General features: G+C 47.2%; 8 protein-coding genes and 1 non-coding gene across 9 annotated transcripts; 5 read left to right on the top strand and 4 right to left on the bottom strand.

Moving 5' to 3' along the window:
- The first annotated feature begins 71 nt into the window (after window positions 1-71).
- EDB82DRAFT_t144 lies at window positions 72-143 on the top strand. The gene has a single exon. It is a non-coding gene; the product is annotated as a tRNA-Thr (tRNA).
- Window positions 144-1,527: 1,384 nt separating this feature from the next.
- Window positions 1,528-2,839, bottom strand: EDB82DRAFT_173284 (chaperonin 10-like protein). Its single transcript, XM_025735093.2, has one exon. The coding sequence runs from the start codon at window positions 2,747-2,749 to the stop codon at window positions 1,715-1,717; it is 1,035 nt and encodes a 344-aa protein (XP_025585834.1). The 5' UTR covers window positions 2,750-2,839; the 3' UTR covers window positions 1,528-1,714.
- A 470-nt stretch (window positions 2,840-3,309) lies between these two features.
- On the bottom strand, window positions 3,310-5,010 carry EDB82DRAFT_173282 (quinon protein alcohol dehydrogenase-like superfamily). Its single transcript, XM_025735092.2, has one exon. It carries the CDS (start codon window positions 4,955-4,957, stop codon window positions 3,473-3,475), a length of 1,485 nt encoding a protein of 494 aa, XP_025585833.1. The 5' UTR covers window positions 4,958-5,010; the 3' UTR covers window positions 3,310-3,472.
- Window positions 5,011-6,122: 1,112 nt separating this feature from the next.
- On the top strand, window positions 6,123-7,560 carry EDB82DRAFT_499398 (uncharacterized protein). Its single transcript, XM_025735091.2, has 2 exons — window positions 6,123-6,360; window positions 6,412-7,560. Exons 1-2 carry the CDS (start codon window positions 6,158-6,160, stop codon window positions 7,541-7,543), a joined length of 1,335 nt encoding a protein of 444 aa, XP_025585832.1. The 5' UTR covers window positions 6,123-6,157; the 3' UTR covers window positions 7,544-7,560.
- An 861-nt stretch (window positions 7,561-8,421) lies between these two features.
- On the top strand, window positions 8,422-9,913 carry EDB82DRAFT_173198 (CVNH domain-containing protein). The gene has a single exon (XM_025735090.2). It carries the CDS (start codon window positions 8,603-8,605, stop codon window positions 9,800-9,802), a length of 1,200 nt encoding a protein of 399 aa, XP_025585831.1. The 5' UTR covers window positions 8,422-8,602; the 3' UTR covers window positions 9,803-9,913.
- Window positions 9,914-10,818: 905 nt separating this feature from the next.
- On the top strand, window positions 10,819-13,195 carry EDB82DRAFT_173193 (uncharacterized protein). Its single transcript, XM_025735089.2, has one exon. The coding sequence runs from the start codon at window positions 10,945-10,947 to the stop codon at window positions 12,976-12,978; it is 2,034 nt and encodes a 677-aa protein (XP_025585830.1). The 5' UTR covers window positions 10,819-10,944; the 3' UTR covers window positions 12,979-13,195.
- A 175-nt stretch (window positions 13,196-13,370) lies between these two features.
- Window positions 13,371-15,799, bottom strand: EDB82DRAFT_575092 (uncharacterized protein). The gene has a single exon (XM_025735088.2). It carries the CDS (start codon window positions 15,461-15,463, stop codon window positions 13,412-13,414), a length of 2,052 nt encoding a protein of 683 aa, XP_025585829.2. The 5' UTR covers window positions 15,464-15,799; the 3' UTR covers window positions 13,371-13,411.
- Window positions 15,800-16,212: 413 nt separating this feature from the next.
- EDB82DRAFT_499390 (fungal-specific transcription factor domain-containing protein) lies at window positions 16,213-19,317 on the top strand. The gene is made up of 2 exons (XM_025735086.2): window positions 16,213-16,909; window positions 16,963-19,317. Exons 1-2 carry the CDS (start codon window positions 16,358-16,360, stop codon window positions 18,898-18,900), a joined length of 2,490 nt encoding a protein of 829 aa, XP_025585828.1. The 5' UTR covers window positions 16,213-16,357; the 3' UTR covers window positions 18,901-19,317.
- A 276-nt stretch (window positions 19,318-19,593) lies between these two features.
- On the bottom strand, window positions 19,594-20,586 carry EDB82DRAFT_555789 (uncharacterized protein; the record flags this gene model as incomplete). Its single annotated transcript, XM_025735085.2, has 1 exon — window positions 19,594-20,586. One exon carries the CDS (start codon window positions 20,584-20,586, stop codon window positions 19,594-19,596), a length of 993 nt encoding a protein of 330 aa, XP_025585827.2.
- Window positions 20,587-23,121: the final 2,535 nt, after the last annotated feature.

Below are 23,121 nucleotides of genomic sequence, written 5' to 3'. Positions count from 1 at the left end.
GCATGCTCCGAAACACGACGAAGACTGGGAGTAGCGCAATAGTGTTTTGTGCTCTCAACCAATAAGAATTCGCCTCGATGGCTCAGTGGTAGAGCGTGTCACTAGTAATGACAAGGTCCACGGTTCGATCCCGTGTCGAGGCAAGATATCTAGGAATAACAACTTGTGCTTTTTTCTTTTTACAGTCCATGGGTCCAGTCGCTCATAATCATAGCATGCCCTGGAACTGGTTAGTCCTACTTATTATTATTATTATTATTATTATTATTATTATTATTATTATTATTATTATTATTATTATTATTATTATTATTATTATTATTATTATTATTATTATTATTATTATTATTATTATTATTATTTTTAATTGTTTTCATTATCAGCTAGCTCTGCCCCCTTTAAGTCTTGAAGACTTGGCTATAGTTGCTTATCGACAATAACAGCTACTGTAACGATAGACTTCTTCGCGGTGCCACGAGCAAAAAAGGCAGCTTCCATAGTAATATTGGAAGTAAAACATCAGTCTTGAGCAGTAGTCCTGCCACATAGGATGATGCAGACTTTCAGCTCCAGTAGTTTTACCGCAATCAACACAGTTGAAAACAGAAACAAGCATTTGACACATTGTGTCTAAATCGTCAGGGTTTCCAGTCCTTCAAGGGGCAGTTTCTTTATAGTAGACGAAGAGTGTCGTTTACGTTGATTGCATATAGCAGTTGAGTGCTAGGGTTGTTAAAGAAAAGAAGATTGGGATTCGGGGGTGCGTTGGGATAATTTATAGGAAGCCATCCTTTTGATTGTGAATCTCTATCCATTCTGATGCTCTGACTTTCTGTCCTCCTTCAGCTGTGAGGTGTCTACGCTCTCGTGGTTATCCAGTGTTCACATAGAAATGCCTTTCTAACAATGTGTTCGTACTTTGAGGTTGTAAAGTGTACTTCCATCGCGACATCAGTGGTGTTATTCAGAGCTTGTGTCGTTATCCGACCGCTTGCTGCTACTAGCTGTCCATTGTCGCATTTTGCTGCTACTAACATCCCGGCAACAGTTCAGCCTTGGTTCTTTTTCTGATCTGTATATTTTTATCACATTCACTGCCTAGTAGCATCCTTCCAGTTTGAAAAATAATGTGTAAGTTCATTGGAAATGACATGTTGACTGGTTTGACGGCGCTGAACAAATGACACTTCAGGTGGCAACAGGATATTCCTTACTCATGCCAGCCTTGGCCATTTTGTTTGGTCGTCATCTAAACACACGAGACACCCAGCCATTTGATATGACGCTATTGTTAGTTATGAGACAAGAGTGGCCTGAAAGTCGCGTCGCGTTAATCGTTTACGCGACGGAAGGGCTAAGCCTAATTCGTCATTTTGAGTCGGACCAATATTGCCCCGAGTTTAGGCTCATGGAGAAATACGTGAATTTCTGCACTGTTTTGTGTGATAGACTGTTGAGATTTTAAGAAGAGAGCAATGTTCTATTAAACAACGTCGGATAGCTTGAAAGCCAATAAAACACCACATCTGGTAAAAATATTCTTTTATATACCCTTTATATATAAAAAATCTTTATTGTACATACAATGTCTCTTGCTCAAACTTATAATCATATTTCACATGAGGCCAATGTAGGGTAGGAAAAGCAACACGTTCTGGAACAAAGTAATCTAATAACAGGCTAAAAATATGTCCAATCAATCGTCATCACCTTCTCAAAGAGCAGCATTAGGGTCCACACGAACAAAACAGGAGCCAACTCCAGGAATTTTACCCCAAGTCTCATGAGGTTCCCTAATGTTCTCCAAGTCCCAAGTCTTCTTAATTGGCACCTGGAATTTGCCATCAACCAGCATAGACATGACTGAATGCAAATCCTCCATGTATGTTGAACGGTCGCGGTCGATATAGTAGAATGAAGTGCTCCTTCTGGTAACGAGACACCCATTTTTGGCCAATAGCTTAACCTGCGATGAGAACTGCGACCGTGGTTTGGCGTCGTCGCCCTGGATAATGTTCATGTTTCCGCCAAACCCGACGAGTCGGCTGGGCTCATTTCTAATGAGAATGTCCCAAGAGTCATTGTAGTTCTCAAAGCCTATTGGGTCGTAGACGACGTGTGCACCACCACGCTGCTTCATTTCAGCCTTCCAATTCTTATCCGCGTAGGTAAATGGTGTCACTCCAAGCTCTCGTAGCGACGCGTGGTTGCGCTCTGACGCTGTGCCATAAACTTCAGCGCCCTCAAGTAAGCACATGGTCATGGTGGCATAACCAACAGCCCCGCTGATGGAGTGGATGAAGACGCGCTGACCCTTCCTGACCAGATCAGTGGCGCGATGAACCAGACCATAAGCAGTGTTCCAGTCGAGAATGATACCGAGGGCTTGACGCATATCGACATGTTCAGGAATGGAGATCAAGTACTTTTCAGCGATGTTGATCTTTTGAGCTTCGGCATCGTACATGGTGAGAGCCCCGACGAGTTGGCCGGGGTAGAATTTGGACGATTTGGGGCCATTGGCGCTGACACGACCAACAAAGCAGTAGCCAGGTGTTAATGGTGCGTCTCTTTGCATGGGATATGTGCCAATCCGCATCTGGATGTCGGCGCCGGAAAAGCCAGAGTAAATGACATCGCATTGGACTTCGTGCTTGGCAGGAGGAGATATTTGAGCTGTGACGACGCTTACGTTGGAAGGGCCGCCAAAGGCAGAGTAGACGACTTTGCGAATGGTATGAGTGGTCATCTTGTTGACTGCTTGGGTGAATGCGTGTTTGAGTATGGTTGAATGGATGTATTTATGAGCTGTTATTGCAATAATGATTCTTATTCCAGAGAGACATACATCTCATTTATTTATATCAAATGTGTTTTCAGCTGAATGATGCCTTTGCCTCTCATCTTTCTCATCCTCATCGTCAACTCGAATGCTCGCTCTTTTCTCGTCCTCAGCTAAGCCAATCACCATGCCAGTGGTACGCTCCACTGTCTCGCCCTTCGCTCCCCGTCGCGCGAAGAAGACTGCAACCTGCCCCATAAATGCGCGTAAAACGAGTGGCCTACACCCATATTTGCTTACTGTACGTAAATCTTGCCAATGGAGAACCCTGACTCGGGTTAGCTATCTCTGCTTGACTCTCTAACTCATAAACTCCAACTTGTTCATCTCGTCGAGCTTCAAAGAATGGAATTTCCAATTCGAGGACAGTGAGAATATTCCCATATACCAACTCTGACTTGAATCACATCAAAGATAACCGTCAAAGAAAGAGCTGTCAAGTAGCCAGCACAGTTCAAAAATCTTTAGATAGTAAGTTGAACTTTGAAGGGCCATAAAGAGAGCAGAGACAGATTTTATAGTCGGAAAAGCTATAAAAAAACATTCGCGGCGTAGAAAGTGTCGAGAGAGATAAGGACAACTCGCAACAATCCAAAATGAAACTCACATCAGTCTTTGAGAAGCAGTGTCCTAAAGAGTCAGTGGCACGTCCCAGACGCGAACACCATCAAAGTCAAGACTGGCCAATCGCAGTACGCCCTTTGAACGACCCCCCCATACCACCATGCCGTATCCCCTTTTACTTGTAACCTTGCCTTTGTCATCTCTCCATTCATGCGTTTCTGGTCCGTCATCTGTACCACCCCTAGGAAACCTCCACTTGACCTCCTGTTGGATATCATAAAGCTCAATACTTCCATCACCATAGGTCCAGACTGCAAGTTTGTTTCCATTGTCAACGAACTGCACTTCCCCCACTCCCAGAAAGCGCGTCATCATTTTGCGATACTCTTCTTCCCTTGTACAGGAATCTGCTGACAGGACTCTTTTCTGTAGCAGCTTCTTCTCCCTCACATCGAGTAAAAGTAACTCGCCCAATCTCTCCCCTCCAACGGCAAGCCACTGGCTGTTTGGATGCCAACTGATAGTTCGTCTCCAGCCGCCACCATGTTGTCCCTCGTACATCCAGTGAAGCTCACCCGAGGGCAGGGAGAAGACTCTCACGTTGCCTTTTCCGTCCGTTGCCATGAAATAGTTCATATTCGGAGAAAATCCGCCCGTCCAGTTCTGGGTTTCAGTCATGAAACAGTGCTTCTGGTCGCCTGTGAAAGCATCCCAGATACGAATAGAGCAGTCCCACGAGATAGAAGCGAAGAGTGTTTCATCAGAGCTCCACCCCATCCACATGATTGCGTCGGTGTGACCTTGAAGAGTGAATTCCTTCTTGAGAGTGTCGGTGGACACAATATGGATATGCCAAGGAACATTTGAGTTTGCTCGAGGTGACTTTCCAGGCAGGTAAACCATCCATTTGCCGGATGGGCTGAAAATTCTAGACTGAAAGTGCTCTTGTAGTCGGCCACCGATCGTGGCATGACGTACTGCCGTGCTCCTGGCAGTGACACGATCGACAACGGGTTGGAAGCCAGTCTTTAGTTCCTGGATTTTGTCTTGGTCCAGGTCTATTCCGATCTTGGCCAGACCTTCAGCCGCGGCTGCTGCTGCAGCGTGAACAGCATCCCCATACGAATCATCTGCATGGGGGCGTTTTGTGCATTCTTCCTCTATGTTCCAAAAGATGATCATGGGTGGAGATAGAAGCTCTTTGTCGTGTCTTTCCTCTGTTTCACCCGATACCAGTACGTTGGAATCGTCCGGTCTGAAAGCGACAGCATTGACCTGCGAGGTATGTCCTTTGAGGACGACAACAGTCTCCCAAGTTCCAGTGTTGAGGACGTGAATGTTGTGCTTGATCCCCAGAGCTAGTCTCTTACCATCATTGCTGATATAGCCAAGATGCGCTGTCCCATCAAAGGTAATCTTTTGAACTTCCTTTCCCCACTGCAAGTGGCCATTATCAGCGTATGGGTAAGGCTGATTAGTGGAGGTGACAAAGTCTTGTGTTATATCATAGCGCCAATCTGCGTCGAATTCGTTACTGCTATATGATGGCATTCTGATTTGACATGCAGTATATATGTATTTGTGTGTTTTTGTTTGTTTGAAACTCAGCATTACTGAACGACAAAACTGACATCATTATATGTAACTCCGCGCAGTTGCTGCCTGGCGTCACATGATCCTAACTTGTACTCCAAATTCTTAAGTTCTAAAACGAGAAGCAAGGACTATAAAGAAGAAAATATATAAATAAATAGTATGTGTCTGGTTCTACCACAGTTAATCAACGGGAACACTTTATTCTCAAAGAAGCGGCCCACTTCACCTGAGACGTTTTGATATCGGGCTGCAAACAGTACAAGCCAGGAATAAAAAGATGGTAAGAGAAAGAAGACATCAAACTCAAAAAGAGAACACAAAATAGTTGGCCACTTTACGTGTAAGGTCAGTGGAGCAAAAAAAAAAGGGTTTGGCAAAACATACAACAGCGGGGATTCGCTGGTCGTCACCGACCCAACTACTAATCCGCCCCTTACCAGCTTGACTATGGGAGAGCGGACGGGATCCCGTATTTTCTGGTAGGTATGGTCGTATGTGCTTGGATGAGCCTTCTGATTGATATATAATGGCTTCTCTGCTATCCGTTACAACAAGCGACTAGTCTTCTCTATAGATGATAACAGGCGGCGGGGCTTGATCTTCAACCTTTCAGGTTGGGTCCTCAGGATGCGAAGAATAGCGAAAAACGTTAATACACTCCTTTGAAGTCGAGTCATTGGTGCCATTTTTCGTGCAATGCCCTATATAGAGTGGTAGTCTGCTTTCGCCAACTGTTAGTCTGTCACACAAACCTGACTCGTCTGCGATGCATCGTGTCTGTTGATTGACACACGTGTACTGAGCTCGTCGATTTTGGCTCTCGGATCAATCTATATTAGACTACCGCCTATCACCAACACTTCATAAAGATTGTCACATTTAGTATTCGTACTTAAAGTTCGTGGTTCATCTTGTCGTTTGGATTGGTTAATGAATAGCCTCAAGGTGGAGCCACGTGCGTTTTAGAATCGCTGTAATACGGCCGACAAGGAACTAACGTTTGTTGAGGCCCAGGCTAGAACTCTCTCCGCATGATCAAACCGGCACTTGACAATAATTTTCGCATTTCTTTCGTACCTTTTATACCCGGGAATGTGCCTTGGTTTGTTACGTCCTTGTGGTCCGTATTCCTTCTTCACTTGCATATAATAAACAATGCACATCGCCGACTACTTGTGTAGCCCAACACACAAGGATGTTGAATATCGACCACTTCGACCAAGAGGCTCTTCAGACGAAAATGACGCACCATCACACGCTGTTTGCGTCATCAGTAGCAGTAAATCCCGGGCCTGGAGACTCTGTACGAGATGGGCCAAACCATGGGTTGCGGCTGGTATCGCAGCGCTTCTGATCTTGTCAGTAGTCAAGCCGTCAGGCTATCAAGGGAAAGGCTGACCCTGTCACAGAACCTCTTTCTTCCTATTCACATTCGTTGTCGAGCGATACGCCATATACAACTTCGAGGCTTCGGGCTTTGCCTTGGCAGATCCCGCTGAGCATCACGGCGACGCATCAGAAAGTGCCAAGCGATGGGTCGAGGATCTATCACCTCGGGTCACGCCTGTTATGGTACATTCTCACAACGACTACTTGAGACCGAGGCCTCTGTTCTCAGCTTTGTCTGTTGGCTGTGCTAGCGTAGAGGCAGACATCTGGCTGAGCAGCAACGGCAGAGATCTACTGGTCGGCCATCACTGGTGGAATCTTAGACCAGAGAAAACACTCCAATCACTATATATTACTCCTCTACTACAGATCCTGGATGCACTCAACTCGCCACATCATGCCGACAACCATACGGAAACAGATAGTACCGCTGGTGTCTTTGTAACAGAACCAAAAAAGACGCTGATCTTGTTCATTGATGTCAAAGACGACGCTGCAAAGACATGGCCAATATTGTTGAAGCATCTGGAGCCTCTACGAGAAAGAGGCTATCTGTCATATCACCAAAAGCTCTCTTCAACATCAACAAACCAATCATTTCATTCCGGACCACTGACTGTTGTGGGTACGGGAAATATTGTCAAGCGGCGAGACGTAAACATCGGTGCAGACTTGGGTAAATATCAGAAATACCATGATGTATTTCTTGATGCATCCCTGGACCTGCTTTCCAATCCTGGTTTTTGTCAGAGAATTGACAGCCAATGCGAGCTGCAAGAAAACGAGTTTTACACGGCTTCAGTGTCTATCTGGAGAGCTCTTGGGATTGTCATCCCATACGTCAGCCAGGCGCAAAGAGGTATACTCAAAAATCAGATTAAACTTGCGAAAGATCTCAATCTGAAGTCAAGGTACTGGGAGTTGCCAGGATGGCCAACGTCACAGAGGAATTATTTCTGGAGGACACTTGCGCACGAAGGCGTTGACTTGCTAAATGCCGATGATATAGTCAGCGCCGCCACAAAACGCTGGCATTCTGACTATACAATAGAAGGTGCGTGGATACTTGGCATAGCGTCGTGCCTCTCCAGCTTTCTATTAACCGTGATCTGGTTTGGAAGAAGAATGATGCGAAGAGTCATGTCTGTTTAGAATCATGATACCTACTACAATAGATACCCATTCAAAGTTCATTGTCACTCCAATCACAACTCTTGATTCATTTGAGCACAAGACGACTATCAGCAAAAGGTAGGCATATGGGTCGTCCAATGAGTCAAATGCACTGACGGCCTTGTTGTTTGTTGATACCGCATATTTGTGTGATGCGATATTCCTGCAGTCTATCGAACGATTAGCGTTTGGATATTCTCAACTACTGGCTCCCAGCGACCAGGCTTGATGAAAAGGAAGGATGTATTTTTCCCATGTGGCTGGTGAGAGGTTTCGCTATTGTCAGAGGATACTGGGGAATGGTTCCCATATGAGACGGTGAAGCACAATTTGGCGGTGATTGTGTCACATGGCGTCGCACTGGTGTCTGGTGTTGATACTAACTAAACAGCTAACTGCACTTGAGAAGAAGCTATTCGTGCTGCGACAGCTATTATCAATCTGAACTCCACCAAGAATCGGCCTAAAGCTACGGTGTACGCGTCTCGGCGGGTTGCCGAACTAACCGCACTAAATCTTGGCACCAAGGCCAACAGAGAGTCAGCGCCAACGACAACAAGTAAGCGCTGTAGGTATTTGTTGTAGCGGTTGCATGCAGAACCATTCGCAGCCTATAACGGCCGTGTCGTTCAGTCATTCGATATGAGGACATCTGAGTGATTGTGAGTTGTAACATTCCCAATCATCATCAATGAAGGGTCTGTTCCAAAAATAACAGGGATCCCTGCATACTTGCCACAGGTAGTGGCAAGTCCAAACGCCAAGACAGTAGTAACCACCAAGCAAAGGGCCAAGTGTTGCTCAAAGCTTCGCAAGCAAATACGTGGCATCACTCAGTAACATGAGGCTGTGCGCATGGTAACCCACTCTACACAACGTTGACGTCTCCGATTGGACTCGTCTCGTATGTCACTGGAGACATCAATTGTGGCTGACTTCGCCCTCACCGCGGCAATTGTGCATATAAATCGGCTGAGGCCCAAGCCATCATCCATGATCTTTTACTCCTTACTCTAAACACTCCTAACAAAAAACACAATGACTCGCTACGGCCACAACACCGAATTCCAGCAGCAAGCTCCCTTCCCTCAGGGTGGTGACGACCGCCGTCATGAGCAGGGCGGCTACCAGCAAGGCGGATACCAGCAAAACAACAACCAGCAGTATGATCAACAGCAAGGTGGCTATCAACAAGGTGGCCACCAACAAGGAGGGTACCAGCAAGGTCAGGGAGAGGCACAGTCTTATTACGCCCAGTCCCAGCAGAGCCAGCAACAACAATACCCACCATCTGGGCATGGACAATATCAGCAGGGTCCTCCTCACGGCTCAGGCCCTCGTGACCAATTCAACGAAGGCGATGACCAAGATGGTGAGCGTGGCTTCATGGGAGCTGTAGCTGGTGGCGCAGCCGGTGCTTTCGGTGGCCACAAGATCGGCGGAGCTACCGGACACAGCAAGTCAAGCACTATCATCGGTGCTCTGGCAGGAGCATTCAGTGGTCATAAGCTGCAGGACGCCGCCGAAGACTGGAAGGACGATAGAGACGAGAAGAAGGAGGAAGAAAAGAGAAAGGAAGAGGACGAGAAGAGAAGAAAAGAGGAAAAGAAGCGAAGGGAGGAGGAGGAAAAGAACAGACGTGACGACGATCGCCACAGTTCTCACCACCGTCGTCGAAGCTCCTCCCGTCGCCGAAGCCGCAGCTCTTCTCGCGGCTCCAACCGACGCCGTGATGGACACTATGCCGGCAACTTTACTGCCTCGTCGCGAGATATCAGACTCGATGCCCATGGCGAGTATGTCCTTCACGCTTCCTGCAAGCGTGAGAATGGCGACTACCAGCACACATCCATCTCCCTCAACAAGTTACTGGAGAACGACAGGGGAAGCTTCCGATGGTCGGCTGGAGGCCATCACGGTGGTTCCTCGCAGGTCACGGTCCAGCAGGGAGACACTCTCCGAGGCATTGCTGCCCGATTCAACACTTCATTCGACGAGATTGCTCGACAGAACAATATTAGCAATCCTGACCTGATTTACCCAGGACAGACTCTCCAGGTCCCTGGTGGTGGCAGCCAAGGTGGTGGTGGATTCGGAAACTCGGTGCGAAATGTGCGCCTTGTTGATGGAGGCCAAAGGCTAGAGGGCGAGCTGTCTCGTGATGGTGATTGGGTTCTGAGCTCCATCATCCTTGACGAGCGGATCAAGAACTTCAACGGTACATTGGAGTTGGTCTAGATATGTGTGACATAGTAACAGCGAGTTTTCTGCCTAATACATTTTCGTACAAAGTCATTTTAGTTTGTTGATGCCTGTTGTAACATGTTTCCGTGTTCTTGATTGAAGGTAGGCCGGGTAATGGTGTGATCCTCGACACCCTTGCGCTTGATCGAGGAACGATTATTGCTATCAGAACCAGAATTAACATGTTTCCCTTTTTCTAACCTGAAAGACCTTAATATGGATTATATATGTATCTTGATGAATCATTCAAGTCACAGTTTTGGCTATTATGTCTATACTGTTGTACCGTCAAACTCTAGACTTTTTCTTTGGATACAGGGTAGTCGGCGTTTCCGGAGAACCCCGCTGATGAGAATAAGATCACGAGGTGATAATGACGCTATGACGCCATGCGAAGAACTGAATGCAAAGGTGGGAGAGAGACATGGCAAGGGATCAGATGTTGGTAACATTTAGCCTGTTCAAGGAACTCACTCATGAACCCGACAAGTTCTGTTTTACGGCATAAATAGGTCGAATTTGTGTACTAGAGTTTGGTCAGTCGCAATCTACAGAGGCTGCCATGATGTGATATTCCATGGACAGTACGTACCTGTTCTGCAATCTCGTATCCCAGACTCTGAATGCAAGCCTTGTACAATGACTAACTCTTTTTGATCATTTGATTGGCGTGGTCCCACTTCTGATGCTTGTGCTTCGCCTCTTTGCTGTAGCTTTGAGCTTATCCTCCAATTTCCCGCCTTCCAGGTTCTTGAGAGTTTTTCTCCATATCAACCTGCACAAGACACAAACACTCGACTTTGTTAAGCTTAACGCTCATCAGTCGATCGCTTCCAACGTTGATACGTCGTCCATCACTCTCGTTTTATTGTTCCGGACTTGATTGCAAGACATTTGTCTGAGTTGATTGATCTCTACCGCGTCAGCCGAAAGCATCCATTCATCGCGTTCACCTCTAGCTCCACCCTTGTTTCCATCCCTCATTTCACTTGCTCGTCAACAATGGTCGCCTGTTAACTCTATCGCACCTCATCCATTATCTTGGCACAAGCTCATAATAGAAGCGAAACTGTCTGTCTTGAAAGTGAATCCTCTCTTCAGCTGTAGCCAATTCAATCCATCTCGGCACCGCAGCCATGAAGCTATTCACAGCATTCCTCATCTTCTTCTCATGGCTTGCTCAGCTTTCGTCTTTCGCTACAGCCGACAGGATCCTCGAGTCCAAGTCCCTCAACAGCTGTCAACAGGGCTCTTTGTTGACTGCTAGTCTTTTCCATGTTGTAGTCACGCCAAACAACTCGATCGCCACCATCAACGTCAACGCTGTTGCCTCGGTTCAGGGCAAAGTTCGCTTCGACGTCGCCCTCAATGTCTATGGATACCAATTCATCCGTCAGGTTGTCGACCCTTGCTCCAATGATCTTGAGCTTCCCAGTCTTTGCCCTATGACACCGGGTGATATCGACATCAAGTTCAACGTCCCACTTGGTGATGCATTGGACCAAATCCCCAATATCGCATACGGCATTCCTGACTTGGATGCTACCGTGCGCGCATATGTCAACATGACATCCACTGGCGAGAGCGTCGCATGTGTTGAGGCAGACTTTTCCACCGGAAAGACAGTTGAGCAACTATCAGTCAAATGGGTCACTGCCATCATCATCGGAATAGGACTCATATCCTCAGCTCTGATCTCGCTGGCGGGCTATGGCAATGCATCCTCTCACCTTGCTGCCAACACCCTCGCTCTATTCACATACTTCCAAGCCCAAGCTATTATAGGACTTACAGGAATCACCATGCCTCCCATTGTTGATGCGTGGACTCAGAACTTCCAATGGTCCATGGGCATTATCCGCCTTGGTTGGATGCAAGATATCTTCACCTGGTATCAGCGCGCCACAGGCGGCACACCCGCTCGCATCTTCGATCATCTTGCCACTTCTTCCGTTCAAGTCGCCAAGCGATCTATCGAGTATATCCCTGGTGCTGCAGCTCTGGTTCGCCGTGGCTTTGCCATGTCCAAACGGTCCAACATTGAGCTTGAGAACGGCTCATTCCTGGTCTACGGCATCCAGCGTGTGGCTTTCAGATCCCGGATCGAGACAACGAATCTTTTCCTCACTGCGCTCACCTTCTTTATCGTCTTCATCGTTTTTGCTTGTATCCTCGTTCTCATCGCCAAGGTCATTCTCGACCTGTGCGCAAAACAAGCTTGGATCAAGCATGAGCGCTTCCTTGAGCTCCGAACAGAGTGGCGCACGCTCCTCAAAGGCATTCTTCTTCGACTTACCCTCATGGGCTTTGCTCCCATCGCTATTTTTTCTCTCTGGGAATTCACTCAAGTTGACTCGGCTGCCTTGGTAGTCCTTGCCGTCTTCTTCTTCCTTGCCGTCACGATCACCCTCGCATTGGCAGCATTCAAGATTGTCACCTTTGCCAGACATAGCAACCCAGTCATCACTCTGTACTCGGACTCGCGCATTTTGAACAAGTGGGGTTTCTTGTATATTCCCTATCGAGCTACTGCCTACTACTTTGTTGTGCCCCAGCTTGCCTATATTCTTGTCAAGAGCATGTTTATCGCTCTGAGCCAGAAGAGCGGCGTAGTTCAAGCGGTTGCCCTCATTATTATCGAGGTGGCTGCTTTGATCGCGACAAGCGTCATGCGCCCCTTTATGGATAAGAGCGTGAACTCGTTCAACATTGCCATCTTCGTACTCAACTTCCTCAACGCCATTTGCCTATTTATTTTTACCAATGTTTTGGGTATGCCTAGAATGGGCTCCTCAGTCACCGGGCTTGTCCTATTTGTTGTCAATGCCGCATTCTCTCTGATCCTTCTCCTTATGATCATCATATCGAGTGCGTTGGTGTTTTGGAGGAAGAATCCGGATGCACGATACCAGTTCATGGCTGATGATCGAGCATCCTTTATGAAGTCCAAGTCATCCACGCAGCTTGACACAATGACGCAGCTGGAAGCCCTGGCTGCCACAGCCCGTGGGGACCCAACTGGCCATTCTCGTCCGGTTTCGAAGTCATCATCGGAACTTGCAGCTCAGATCTACTCACCCGGCCCACCACAACAAGCTGCGAGCTCCTCAGTTTCCTCAAGAAGCCCCCACAAAGATTCACAAGTCGACATTAGGACAGCAGAACGCTAAGATATATGCCAATCATTATTGGATAGACAAACTGTATGAGAAAATCCTGTCTCATGTTATATAATTTATTACCTACCATGGTCGAACGGCGAGTGGCGGCAATATGTTGTCAACACCTAGCAATAGGAGAAAAAGTTCGTGTTGAATGATTTATGATAATTTAATTCTTCGTTTCGTTCGCAATATATAGCGTCAAAAATCCTTTGCACCAGGTCTCCTCAACCGAGACAACAGTGGCTGAATATAGTAGGTGAGAGGTCTTCTCCTACTCACTGTGGAATAATGTGCTTGTTATTGTGTGATAATTACGGTCTATAGAGAAGTCTATGAAAAATTGCTGGATAGTCGTGTGTGATACATCCCCTTGGAATTTCCAATATTATTAATTAATCCTCCCCTGAGTTGTCTGTCCTGATATTGTAGACTTGGAGGCCTATCTAATCCACTCTGGCCTCATTCCCAAATCATTGTCTTGAAAACACATAGCTCTTCTCCTGTCTCGCTTTGCTTTTCTGGCTCTCCAGAATGCTTCATCATCATCGCTATCAGTAGTGTCTGCTTCAAGAATAGCTCGCGTGTCCAACCTCGCGTTTCGGTTGTGATTCCAGTCACTGCTAGTAGAGACTCTTGCGGAAGCTTGTGTGTCTCTCTCTGCGTGTACTGGGTGCGCCGTTTTGGATACGGGTCTGTAGCGACTTGGCATACCAACGGTATTGCGTTCGGATGGGGCAACTGAGGCGGCATATCCCCCATCACGTTGGTTAACAGACTTGGCATAGTTTGAGCGAGCATATGTTGACCTCGCATAATTCGAAGACGCATAATTAGACGGTGCGTAATTGGAAGGGGCATAGTTTGAAGGGGCACGGCTCGGTATCCCGCTGGGAACCCCCATGCTCATTACTGACTGCTGCGACGAAAAGTTGTCCCATGGCTGACCACTTCTTTTTTGATTGATGGTTGCCATACTTCGGAAGAATTCAGTCTGGGCTTGTATAAAGTTGAACATCTGATGATTGGCAGGAGCTGGAGGAAGATGTGGAACTGCGACTGGCGTTTGTGGTCGAGAATATGGCATTGGCGGTTGCGTCATTGGCATGCCATATGCGCTCGGAATTGGAGGGGGCTGACGCGATGCTGATGCCCAGTTGAAAGCATTGTTGGTATCGAGGAGCGGCTGGAAGCCATGGCTCGGGGCAGCCCGACGCATAGCTTTCGCACGTTCCTCATTTGCTATCACACCGACAAGACCACCGGGAATGGGTTGCTGGTTACTCATCGGCCAAGAAGGGTTTGCGTTTCCAGCAAAAGGATCGCGCGGTAGTTTGCTGGCAAAAGCTGGCATTGGGGACCGTGGCTGCTGTCTTCTGGTCTCTGGAGCTGGTTGGAGTTGCACACCATATTCTGGTCTCCCATCTGCGGTATGCATGGGAGCTTCTCTCCCCTCTGATCGTTGCTTCATTTGGAGTAAAGCTAGCGGTACGTCATCTTCATCTTCATTGTCATCGCCGTATTGCGTAGAAACTTCATCTCTATGACCCCGGACCGTCGCCTTGAAGGAAAAGGTGGAAGATATTCGTGAATGAGGACGCATAGGCGGAAGCTCATGCCCTTTTGTTGTCTTCATCATCTGCTGTCGATAGCTGTCAAGATGTACCTGCTGTCTCTTACGCTGTGTCATCTGCTTTTTAGCAAGGTCTACTTCATCAACCATGTCATAGTTGATCCTATCTTCTTCGTTTTCGCCCTCGTAGAAGAGTCTTTCTGTCTCCTCAAGAACTTTACGCCTCCGAAAGCTTTCGAACTCAGCAGAGGTCATGACTTTGCCTGGGGAGCGACGGTTTGATAGCCGAGCTGGTGGCGGCGGCGGCGGCGGCGGCGGAGGTAATTCTGCTTCCAAAGTTTCGGGCACAGCGTCTAGGGGCGCTACGTACAAGGCAGCCAGTTCTTCCATGTCTTCATCGATACGGTGTATCTGTCTTGGGTGTGAGACAGTGCTCCTTGAGGAAGGGAAGAGCGGCTCCGCGTCTACGGAGTCCGGTGTATTGAGGCTATCGTCATTGATGAAGGGCCATCTTGGTGTATTGTCCGCCGTTCTTGGAATAACAAGCTGTTCAAACTCTTTTTCATCATCATGAGGCAGATTGGTGCTAATGTCTTGACTGTTCCATGACCGTGCGTACTCTTCAATGATGCCTGCATTCGACGAGAAGCGCATCGCGGAGCGGTTGTTGCGTTTGGAGGGTGCAGGCTGACGGGACTCGTTCGAAGAAAACGCTGTAGTGTCGCGTGGTTCCAGAAACATGCCGGATTTGACAAAAGGCTGTATCTTGGCGAAATCAAAGTCGAGGGGACTGGTCCTATGAAGAGTGGACGCTGTGACGTCCATACTATGGCCCTGGCCATAGCCGCTGGGTCGTGGAGATGTCACCGATGGGTAATCATCGTGAGAGAAATAGCTGTGTGCTGTCGTCGTCAGAGACATGAAAGGCAGATAGAGCACAAGCAACTTGAAGTTCGATTGGAGCGAGTCAAGAGATAATCACTGGAGAGGTCTTGAGGATAGAATGTAATGGAGTGAACGAAATCCGGCATTCGACTTGTCATCTAGCAAGACATCCCTTGGAAATGCATCCCTTCTCCGAAAGGGGGTCATGTCTTGAATATCTTGCTTGAGTTGTCTCATTGTGGAATCGTGGCGATCTCAGGAATGTATTGGGGTTGTAACACGGGACAATAATTGAGGAAGAATACTATTAATAGTAGTGAATAAAGCTTGGTCTTGCTTGTTCCTTGACTTTGTTTCTTCATTGAGATTCATAATGCTTGGGAGAGTCTGAGATGTGGGAGCCGACTAAAATGAGATAGTGCTACGATTAGCTATCTGGCCCTGAAATAAGCACTAACAGAGAATATCGTAAGGACAACTTACAGTGTCGAAGGACAACTTGTTGATACGAATTCTATCTACAGGCTGGCTACAAAGACTACAAAATTAAACCTGGGAAAGTTATGTTAATAGTATAATAGATAAATGATGTCAAAGGTTAATCGGTATTTGCATAAATTGAAGGAGATGCTGCAATCCGTTCGCCCAAGATGGTTAGCAAGTCTCTGTCGATAGTGCACGCTAGCTTGGTTCAGGCTCGCAAATGTCGCATCGGCCACGATGACCACGAATCATCTACTGATCTACGATGCCTAATAAAGTTATGCTTACTTGTGAAGAAAGGAGAAAAAAGGAACGTGAATGTCCCAAGCCACCGGACACGGGAGACCGAGTCCCGTCATATCCTTCCCTCCCTTTCCAATCCAATAATTACCTTTAGTTAGACAACCGTTTGCAGATTATTAGCCCATCCCTTCCTTTAACCCGCAAATGGCGTCGCCACCCTCAGCTCCAGCTCAAGCCCCTCTTCTCGCGTCAGATTCGGCCTCTGGGCCCGAAAAAAGCGCGAGGCCTGCACCAACCGCCAAGCTCCGCAGTTGTGTCGTCTGTCGTACCCGTAAAGTTCGATGCGATAAGCTGTCCCCATGCTCAAATTGTCGGAGAGCTAATATTCCCTGCGTTGTTCCCTCCAATGACCGTCCGCCAAGATGGGCTCGTCGCCTTGAGCGCTTTGCAAGCGATGGTCCAGGACAGGTTGACAAGACCCTGGAGGGTCACCAGGCATTGGATAGACTGCATACACTTGAGAACCTGGTGAAAGAGTTGAGGAGCCAACTAGAGTTGGCTAATGCCACCAGCAGTAGGGGTACTTCTTCTGAGGCCGTATCGCCCCCCGACAACACGAGAGCTGCGGCCAGCCCCTCGTCAGCCTCAGTGTCGACAACGTCAGACGTGCAGAAGCATTTCGGCCGAATGGTCCTTAAAGATGCCAACCAAAGACGTTACATCTCCAGTGGGTTTTGGTCCCGCATAAGTGATGAGGTCAGTCAGGTACACGCTCTTCTTTTTAGCTTCTGCTCATTAATCTTGCCTAGCTTGAGGGACTCAAGATGGACACTCGTAGAATGGGAGATGATGAAGCATCTTCCGATGAACCAGACTTCCCAAGCTCCACTCCTCCGACTCAAGAACTCATTAGAGAACCCATGGAACGACACGCCTTCCTATTCCAACATGACTTGTCGTTATCGCCACTTGAAAGTCAGGACTTCAACCCACTACCCTCACAGATCCCCTTCTTATTGGACATTTTTGAAGAAAACATAAACATTATCATATATATTGTTCATATGCCGACCATTAGAAAGATGGTTCGTTTATCTCGTGGGTCAACTCCCACAATAGATCTCAAGAACCAAGCGTTACTTTTCTCCATTTATTATGCCGCAATAACATCAATGGAGGACGATGAGGTATTGACCAACTTTGGTGCTTCTAAAGCCGAGCTCAATCTCAAGTTTCGTCGTGGTCTAGAACAAGCTCTTGCAAAAGCAGACTTCCTCAACGATCCTGATATTGTCCACGTTCAGACTTTGGCCATCTTCCTTTCCCTCGCTCGGCGGTACGATAGTCCCGTATATGTCTGGATGATGACAGGCCTCATGATACGAATGGCTCACGCTGTTGGCCTTCATCGCGACGGGTCCCGGTTTGCGCATTTATCGCCCTATGAAGTGGAACAAAGGCGCCGTATCTGGTGGATGGTTATTGTTATCGACATTCGCGCGTCCGAGGACCAAGGGACCGAATTCACTATCACCAAAGATAGCTTTGACACCAAGATGCCCCTAAACATCAATGATTCGGATCTTAGCCCTGATAAGAAACATGTTCCCGTGGAGCGTGAAGGTGCCACGGACATGTCCCTTGCCATAGCTATGTGTGAGCTAGCACAGGTATCTATGCAGTTGATACCCACGAGCCTTCAATCAGGTGGTCCAAATCTTGATGAACAGGCTCAGCTATTAGACCAATACCGCAAGAAGCTGGAGAACGGTTATTTCCGGTACTCAATTGAGCCTGATGATATCATCAACTGGGTTGGAATTGTAGTTACGCGGTTGGTTCTGTCTAAATTGACTCTCTTGGTGTACCTCCCCTCGCTATTCAGCTCACCTAGCGATCGTTTCTCAGATGAAGTCAGAGACAGGCTACTCATCGCCGCTATTGAGATAGCTGAGCATAACCATTCCCTCAACGCTGAAGCAAGATGTCGCCAGTGGCGATGGATCTACCAGACATACACACATTGGTATGCCATAGTCTGGCTGCTTATCGAGATATCACGGCGACAATGGTCATCTACAGTTGAGCGTGCGTGGGTTACTCTCCACAGTGAATGGCTAATTCCTTCACACAATAGCATGGCCAAAAATGTACGTATGTGGATTCCAGTACGCAAGCTAATGGCCAAGGCGAGGAGTCACCGAGATGCGCAGCTTGAGCTGATACGCAAAAACCCATTATTAATCGACAAGTTGGAAATTATCGATAGTTCTCTACCTGCCCCAACCGACCCAGAATCAGCCCCAAACGAACAACGCAAAGCCTCCTTTCTTGAGCACTGGCGCACACTTGTTGGGAAGACAACAAAGGAATCCTCCAAGGACTCAACTAGTTATAAGGCCACCTTACATCATGCCTACAGATCCAGTGATATGGTCAACGTAGTTGCAGGACACGGCCTGGGAGGCTCGTTTGAGGCTTTCCTCTCAAACCCTGACCATGAATCCATTGCACCTAATGGTACGCACTCGCTTCTAAAGGCAGCTTCATATCCTCAAAGTTGGAGTGATGATCAACCAGTTGGTACAGGCATCGGATCATGGCTTTGGCCTAATCCAAACACAAGCACCGAAGATATCACTAGCCTAGGCATCAACATGGATATTGACACAGACATCGATTGGAATACATGGCTGCAATCTGCCTCTGCTATGGAGATGAATGCAGGAAATTCAACGGCTTTGTGATAGATCAGTTGACGAGGAGAGGATATATTGTATTAGAACCTGTTGTTTTGTTAATGAGTCAAGCCACAAAACTATGCCTGCCGAATAAATACAGCACAGGGCAGACGGGTTATAGTATTGGGAGTCTTGATCTTTTCATGAAAATGAATACGTGAGGGAGCAAAGAAACCAACCGTTTCCAGAGAGTATAACTTACCAACTCAGTAGCACAAATCAATAAGTGAAGCCTTGTCATAGGTGAATAGTCTCACGGGATATTGCAATGTTTCAAAAACACGATTGAGAGAAGTCCAAACCGTTAGTGCAATTAGATGAAAAGATACTTAAGTGATATCCTGAGTTAACATAGAATCAAGTCATTTCTAGAGAAAATGGGAATCAGATTGAGTAATCAACAAATGAGATAGTATTGAATAGATAACTACGTGTGCCTTTCAATTTCGACAAACTAAGAACTACAAGCCAAATAATTTAACGAGAGTATAAGAAGTGAAACCATTCAGTCCTAGCCATCCGTTGCACCAAGTTACAATCGCCAATCATGAAATAAAGAGCGCTCCCTGTCGGGATATGCAAGGGATAAGAAGAATGAGTGAAAGCTTGCGTAGAAGCCCTGCTGTCCAGACCTGCACTATCAAAGTGCATGGCACGTGCCTTGAATAGCTCAACATATATTGAGCAAGCGTGGCCCTCTTAGTAGGGGGGCTTGTAGTCGTCCTTGGGTGGCTTGTAATGATCCTTGGGTGGCTTGTACTCATCCTTGGGGGGCTTGTAGTTGTCCTTGGGTGGCTTGTACTCGTCCTTGGGGGGCTTGTAGTTGTCCTTAGGGGGCTTGTAGTCGTCCTTGGGAGGCTTGTAATGATCCTTGGGAGGCTTATACTCGTCCTTGGGAGGCTTGTAATGATCCTTGGGAGGCTTGTAGTCGTCCTTGGGTGGCTTATAGTGATCCTTGGGTGGCTTGTAATGATCCTTGGGTGGCTTGTAGTCGTCCTTGGGTGGCTTATAGTGATCCTTGGGAGGCTTGTAATGATCCTTGGGAGGCTTGTAATGATCCTTGGGAGGCTTATGGTGATCCTTGGGAGGCTTGTAATGATCCTTGGGAGGCTTATGGTGATCCTTGGGAGGCTTGTAATGATCCTTGGGAGGCTTATAATGATCCTTAGGAGGCTTATGGTGATCCTTGGGAGGCTTGTAATGATCCTTGGGAGGCCTATGGTAGTCCTTGGGAGGCTTATAATGATCCTTGGGAGGCCTATAATGATCCTTGGGAGGCCTATAATGATCCTTGGGAGGCCCGTGGTAGCCCTTAGGAGGCTTGTAGTCGTGGTCCTTGTCACGGCCCGGCTTGTGCTCCCATGGCTTTGGCTGATTGGGAGGCTTGTAATGGTCTTTGGGAGGCCTGTGGTAGTCCTTGGGAGGCTTGTAGTCGTGGTCCTTGTCACGACCCGGCTTATGCTCCCATGGGTTGTGAGGCTTCGGCTGACCATAATCATGCTTGCCTCCATGGCCCTTATGGTCGTAGTCAGGCTTGCGGTCATGGTCGTAGTCAGGCTTGCGGTCATAGCCATAGTCAGGCTTGCGGTCATAGCCATAGTCGCGGTGATCAACCTCTCTGCCAGGTTCAGCTGCTGGGGCGGCAGCGATGCCCGAAGTCAAAGCCAAAAGTGCAATAGCAGACAGCTTCATCTTTGCAGGATATCAGCGCAGCTAGTGCTGTGTTGAAAAGAAATGGTTGAAAGGAAAGTATTGTATCTCTTTAGCGAGTGAAGAGACAGAAGAGTAGGGTGATTGTGAGAATGGAAGGCGGATGAGGAGTGAAGAAGAAGTGATTTTCAAGGAGAGAACAGGCCCATTTTATATCCTTCTTCGATGCTACTCAAACCGTGAACATGAAGTAAGGTAACGAAACTTGAGTAGGGGAGATCGAGATGCTAACTTGCAGCGTTGTGTGGCCATTTCTCCGTATTGACTTTGGCTTTGGCAGAAGATGTTGTCATGGTTGTATCGCTGTTGATGGCTTGCTTACCATCATTAGCGTGTATTCTTGCATAGTCCATGGCGCTATTGAATGTGATGATTGTGTATGCAGATTGCATGTGGAGGAACAAGCTTTACTTTCTATTGAAGTGCCCCTGAGGCTGAAGTTAAAACTGCAATGTTTTGTCCTCGCAGGGCACCAACAACCCCACTTTAGGGGAGCACAATTGATCGATTGGTTCAGCATGGTGTCTCGGGCATAAGTAATGTCTGTGACCCGCAAGTATGGCCATGGATCACAGCAGGATCGAACCGTCGAATCACTGTACGATGTGAAGTCTAAGTCTGGGATGCTTACGTATCTGAACACGAGGATGATTACTTATGCGCTTTGCTGGTCCAGTAAACAGTTAGTTTGTCCCATTATTGCGGACATTACTTGAGAAGCATTAACGACTTTCCCTCGGACATCTGAGTCAAGCTGTGCAGGCGTCTAAAACTGCTAGTGCCAACCACTGTCGTATTCATAGCTTGAAAAAGACGCAACGAGCTCTGCATGAGTCTACTACGATCTGGTTAAGACTTTACACACAGCTCCAAGCTCAGGAATGCGGGAATCAAGCCATATCGGGCCTCAACGTTGAGGTAAATGCAACGGTCAACACCAAGACTAACCAAAGACTACCTCTCCTCTCCACCTCTTGATAGTTGAGGAAGCTAGACAGGAAAAAAGCGTGAACTAACGGATATAGCCATCATTAGCGTAGAATTAAAGTTTAAACTTGTCACTCCTATCCGTTGATGAGCTGGCTGCCGCTTCTTTACAATTGAATCAAGCATTGCATTTTCAAGAGGCCATCTCGATCGGGGTTAACCTTGATCATCTTGACATATCCAGCTTTTTGACCTCCATCGGGACATACACAATCTGTTTTGGAGTCTTTTTTGGTAGCTGATTTTGAGTGGCTGGTATATGAGCACGTAATCATGCAGACGCCTCTTGAAGACGTGGAACATGATGAATGCAATGTCACGAATCTTGCTGCCGCGCAGTGCGTGTACATGATTTGGAGATAATCGCGATTGGTACCCGCTCAATACCCTTATTATTATTCATACCTTTACGCATAATTCAAGCATCAGATTGCATTTTATCTAATCCAATTTCTGCAAAAGTGGACTGCTTTTTGAATCCTCACGCCACATCTAGCATTGGTAACGCTTGCTGGACCAATTGCCCAATCAGGCAACAAGACAAACAACTAGAAGCAAAAGCGTGTTGCCATTTGTTCTTTTCAGACTCTTCATCTCCGTGTACATAGTAATTAAGGCTTTGATAATGAACATAGGTGTAATTAGCACGTCACATTGGTTAGCACAACATTCAATAGTCTTGCTTAGAGTATTTTTAGCTTTGTTCGGAGACTTTCTCGTCAAGCAAAGCTCACCCAAAGTGGCAACAGCAGTAGGCTGCCTGACACGTGATATGTGACATAGGTCAGCCTTCGTATTTGAATACCTGCATTAGCATGATGACTGGATATGGTCTACGTGAGCGCTGGACATCTGTATGGAGCAAATCACACAACGCCAGCATCATTCTTCTGCATGTTTATTGACTGCTCAGCCGCACGTTGTGCAATTTCAACGCACAAAGTCGTGATTTCTCGAATCTGTCGTGATCCGGGGAGGAGACGTCAATCCACCGATCTCTCAGCATTTCCCGATTGAGATACGATACCAGCCTTGCATTTATTGGGCTTGAAGAGCCCCCGGCCGATATGTAAGCACACATCAACAAATGTTGGATAAAAATTAACACAACCGTATATCCACGTTGGCCCTGTCATCGCTCTACCATCAACATATCGTCAGGGTTTATATTCACTCATCCTAGTGGAGTATCCCACATTCATGCTTAACCATGGCCAATGTGGCTGGCATGACTGCCCGTAAGGGCGCCCACTCATGTATGTAACACCAAGTTTATGTATTCTCTCATCGGCGCTAGATATACGCGATTCCATATCACTTCGGAACTCATCTCCAGGCCAGAAGCACTAGGCAACTCATTCCCATTAACCCGAACTCACTATCCTGTAGTGATATCCATGAAGTCGACCATTCAAACTGGCGACTTTACAAAAAGCCTTGACTGCTTTGTTTTGCATCTGGATTTGCGGGGATTGAGTAAAAAGGTAACAGCCACTGACCAAACTGTGATCAGATCTATTGAAATGCCAT

Source organism: Fusarium venenatum (assembly GCF_020744135.1).
Source record: "Fusarium venenatum strain MPI-CAGE-CH-0201 chromosome Unknown EDB82scaffold_2, whole genome shotgun sequence".
In the NCBI taxonomy this organism is placed as follows: domain Eukaryota; kingdom Fungi; phylum Ascomycota; class Sordariomycetes; order Hypocreales; family Nectriaceae; genus Fusarium; species Fusarium venenatum.
Note: the sequence above shows the minus strand (reverse complement) of the source record. Positions and strands in the feature narration are given on the sequence as shown.